The sequence below is a fragment of the Onychomys torridus genome, chromosome 7 (genome assembly GCF_903995425.1).
Source record: "Onychomys torridus chromosome 7, mOncTor1.1, whole genome shotgun sequence".
In the NCBI taxonomy this organism is placed as follows: Eukaryota; Metazoa; Chordata; class Mammalia; order Rodentia; family Cricetidae; genus Onychomys; species Onychomys torridus.
Genome location: NC_050449.1, coordinates 32,874,410 through 32,879,289, shown reverse-complemented (window position 1 = coordinate 32,879,289; position 4,880 = coordinate 32,874,410). Strand labels below are relative to the sequence as shown.

General features: G+C 36.2%; 1 protein-coding gene across 1 annotated transcript; it reads left to right on the top strand.

The window, feature by feature from the left end:
- Window positions 1-2,092: 2,092 nt before the first annotated feature.
- Window positions 2,093-3,120, top strand: LOC118587498 (olfactory receptor 150-like). Its single transcript, XM_036193512.1, has one exon. The coding sequence runs from the start codon at window positions 2,168-2,170 to the stop codon at window positions 3,110-3,112; it is 945 nt and encodes a 314-aa protein (XP_036049405.1). The 5' UTR covers window positions 2,093-2,167; the 3' UTR covers window positions 3,113-3,120.
- The last annotated feature ends 1,760 nt before the right edge of the window (window positions 3,121-4,880 follow it).

Here is a 4,880-nt window from a genome sequence, read left to right as displayed (position 1 = left end):
ATTTCTGAATATCATATTTAATCCTGTGCCTTGTTTGCCTGCCTATGCACTTATAGTCTATAGAATCCTGAGGAGTTGATCATTGTTATTCTTTCTCATTCTGTCCTGATAGCCACAGGAAACTGTATACTTAACACTTTTAAATTTGTTTTAATATAGGTCCACATTCATATCCTAACAATATCTACTCAAATAACTATCAGCATATAAATATTCATTGCTATTTCTAATAAATTACATAGCAATTTCTAATTTTCTAACATCCAAATTATTGATATAATACTATTTAAAGACAGAAATGAGATGAACATTTACAAAGTATAAACCTATGAAATCATATGTGTTATATATATATATGTGGTTCTTTGCATCACAATTTAGTGGTAAGAAAAACAATTCTTCATCATTAAAAATTTTGTTATTTTGCTTATGATTCATTCAAATTTAATATGCATCGACAATGGGGGCTTAAGACAACTGATACAAAGCAGGTATTGAGGAATTGTGGACCAAGGGCAAAGGCATACAGACATTCAGAGGACACAAGCAGAGCTCCACAGGAGGCAATGGAATTAAGAGTACTTTCTGGAACTGGATGCCAAAAAGTGAGACAAACGAAATGGGTCAAAGTCCACAAGTATGGTTAGATCTGCCATGATTCAGAGACGTATTATGGAGCTTTTATGATGGAAACTAATGTTTCTTGGAGCATCTTTGCAAAGGACAAGAGACATAGTAAAACAAGCCAATGAACAGACTCAAGGACATAGAAGTGTGTCTTGGTGTGTTCTTTTTAGTGTACCAGAATACTACAGGAAGGTAATGTGTAGTGATCAGAATTGTATTTATCTTGTCATAAATTTCTGAAGGCTGAGAAGCTGAAGACCAAAGGCCCAAAGCAAGGGAAGTTCCTTCTGTAGAATGGTGATACAGTAAAGGCTCAAGGCACAAAGAAGTTCAAATGAAAGATATAAAGAAAACACGAAACTCAGCCCCATGTTAAGATCCCACACTTGTGGTAAATAATCAGTTCTCATGATTGCTTTAATCAGTTTGTCACATAAGCCATTCTTGCTGTAATTGTTTATCTTGAGGTTAAGTTTCCAATACTCCTAATTTGGAAGAGACCTTCTGTCATATTATATGGTTCTCAACATTTATAGTAGAGATGTACTATAGTAAAGAGAAGCATTAAAACAAGAATGGGATCTTCTTTCAACAAAAGTAGATGGCAAAATAAGAAATCTCGTGTTACCATGTAAGCAAATGCTCTAATTAATCACGAGAGATCAACATCAACCTGTAGTCATTATGAAGCTTTTCCCTATGATTTAGAATTGAGCCAGATTGGGGATAGCTGTCCTTTGTGGGGGTGGTCAACCACAACTGCTAAATCAAAGAAAAACAAGGGTCAAACAAAGAACTATAAGATATCTCACCTGAGTCTGTTGGTGAATATCTTATATAATATAATCTTCAACTATCTTGTGATTACTGTTTTCAAACAGTACCCTGTCATATCATTAATTACATTTAATAGTTCTATTTAATCAATTCTTTATTTTTCTATATGCTTGATTAAAGTTACATACTAGTATATGTTTTATCTTCTTGATTTATAATCCATTGAGTTTTTAGTTCATTTTGGGGGTTTGATTTTCCTAGCCAAGTACCTAAAGTTGTGGTAGATATTGTGAACTGGAAGAAAGGTCCACTGTTTATAATTATTAGTATAAATTTGTCAATTACTTCACCATTAAGTGTAGTAATGTCTATGGATCTCTTGTGGATAAGGTGTTTTTATCACCATAGCTAAAACTTTTCATCAAAAGAGAAATGCTATAAATAAGAAATGAGAAATTCTTGAAACACTCAATTAAGTGTGCTAGAATGGTTAAGTGTGGGAGGAAATGAGTACCAGTAAAAATAATTCTTTTGACACAACTCACATGTATGTAAAGATCTGTATAATTATTTCTTTTCATGTCTCCTTTCTACAGAATTGCAAAATCTCTGATTGCTTATATAGAAAAGAAGATGGCAGAGAATTTGAAATATCTGAAAATATTTTAATTCTGTTTCAAAATTCATTGAGTGATAAGAGAATGGACACTCAAATTTTTCTTCTACATAAAATTTTCTTTTCACATAGAGTTTTCAAAAGAGAATGGAAGAAGTAAATAATACTGCTGTGACTGAATTCATCCTTGCTGGGTTAACTGAGAACCCAGAACTCCAGTTGCCCCTATTCTTCATCTTCCTAGGAGTCTATTTGTTTACAGTTGTGGGAAACCTGGGCATGATCATCTTGATCCTGTTTAGTTCTCAGCTGCACACTCCCATGTATTATTTACTCAGCAGTCTGTCCTTTATTGACTGCTGTCAGTCAACTGTCATTACACCCAAAATGTTGGTGAACTTTGTGACTGAGAAGAATGTCATCCCCTACCCAGAATGCATAGTTCAGTTTTACTTCTTCTGTGTTTTTGCTGTTGCAGAATGTCACATGTTGGCTGCAATGGCATATGACCGCTATGTGGCTATCTCTAACCCTTTACTTTACAAGGTAACCATGTCCTATCAAGTCTGTTTGTGGATGGTAGCTGGGGTATATGGTATGGGTTTATTAAGTGCCACAGCTCACATTGTCTTTCTGCTGAGAGTGCTTTTCTGTAAGGCTAATATAATAAATCATTACTTCTGTGATCTTTTCCCATTGCTGGAGCTCTCTTGCTCTAGTACTTTTATTAATGAAGTAGTAGCACTGTCCTTCAGTGCATTTAACATTATTGTGCCAGCTGTGACCATCCTTAGCTCTTACATCTTCATCATTGTCAGTATCTTCCACATTCAGTCCACTGGGGGAAGATCCAAGGCCTTCAGCACCTGCAGCTCCCACATCTTGGCTGTTGTTGTCTTCTATGGTTCTACAGCTTTCATGTACCTTCAGCCATCATCAGTCAGCTCCCTGGGCCAAGGAAAACTTTCATCTGTGTTTTATACCATTGTTGTGCCTATGTTGAATCCCATGATCTACAGCCTGAGAAATCAAGATGTCAAAGTTGCCTTTAGAAAACTACTAAAAACGATTTTTCCTCTCAATGAAGAATAATTTTCATTAGCAATGGAAGAAAATGTTTGGAATTTGGGAGAGGATATTCTACAAGGAGCAGTTAATAATACTAGATGTGAGATTATTGCTAATACATGATTATTTGGAAGAAATGTACCAAAAGTAGAAGTGAGTACTCGCCTTCATACCCATGGAGAACTGTTACTCTCTTGCATAATCAATGTTCATTCAGAGATAGTAATTGTATCAGCTCCTGAAAAAATTTCAAAGCCCTTTGTGTGGTTGTTTATATTTACATATATGAACCCATCTCTGTTTAGGCAAGCCTCACTTATATGAAGTTGGGAATAAATGTACTTATTCAATATCCTTTGGTTGTCTTAATGTTTTAGCTAGCTTAAGTATTGCCAAATGATTCAAAAAGTAGTTTTCTGAGTTGTATCATTAATTTGAATAAACAATGTGTAATTCTGAGATTTGAAAAAGTATACAGAATTGTATTAGTGTGTAGGTAAATAAAGGACAGGTTCTGCCATAGTCCAATCCACAAGGTATTTATACTATCTTAAACTAGAATGGCAATGAGAAACAGGAGTAGATGACTATGCATTTTTATGGTTATCTGTGCATTATTCTTTATACTATTATTTGACTCCTCTCTTTCCTACATGTCTTGGTCCAAACACAGCCAAGGTTCAGGTCTCAAGTCAGAGAAGGGGCATTTATGCAAAAAAAATGAAGTAGTGTCCAACAAATAGATGAGTTTCTCATTAAGAACTCAAGAAATTAGACATCAAAATGCCCAACAGTACAATTAAGAAATGACCTATAGAAATAAACAGAGAATTCTCAACAGAGGAAGCTCAAATGGCTGAAAAACATTTAAGGAATTGCTCAACATCCCTAATTATCTGGGAAATGCAAATCAAAACAACTCTGAGATACCTCCTTACACCTGTAAGAATGGCTAAGATCAAAAACACAGAAGACAGCTTATGCTGGAGAGGATGTGGAGCAAGGGGAACTCTCCTCCACTGTTGGTGGGAATGCAAGCTTGTACAGCCACTTTGGAGATCAATATGGTACTTCCTTAGAAAATTGGGAATCCATCTCCCCCAAGACCCAGCTATATAACTCTTAGACATACCCAAGGAATGCACAATCATACCACAAGGGCATTTGCTTAGCTATGTTCGTATCAGCTTTGTTTGTAATAGCCAGAACCTGGAAACAACCTAGATACCCTTCAAATGAAGAAGGATAAAAAATTATGATATATATACACACACACACAATGGAGTACTACTCAGCAGAGAAAAACAGTGACATCATGAGGTTTGCAGGCAAATGGATGAATCTAGAAAAAATCATCCTGAATGAGGTAATCCAGACTCAGAAGGACAAACATGGTATGTACTCACTCATAGGAGGATACTAGATATAAAACAAAGATGACTAGACTGTTACTCACAACTCCAGGAGGCTACATAGAAAACAGGGCCCCAAGAAAGACACAGGGATCGCCCAATGACAGAGAAATGGATGAGAGTTACATGAACAACCTGGATTACAGTGGGAGTAATGAAGGGCACGTTTCGGGGGAAAGATAGCTTAGGGGCATGGGATATTTCAGCTGGATCAAGAATAGAGAGGGAGAACAAGGAATAACAGACCATGATAAATGATGACCACATGAGAACAGGAATAGAGAGTGCTAGAGAGTTCCCCAGAAATCCACAGGGATACCTCCACTGTAGACGACTGGCAATGATCAAGAGAGAGTATGAACTGACCTGGTCTGGTGCTT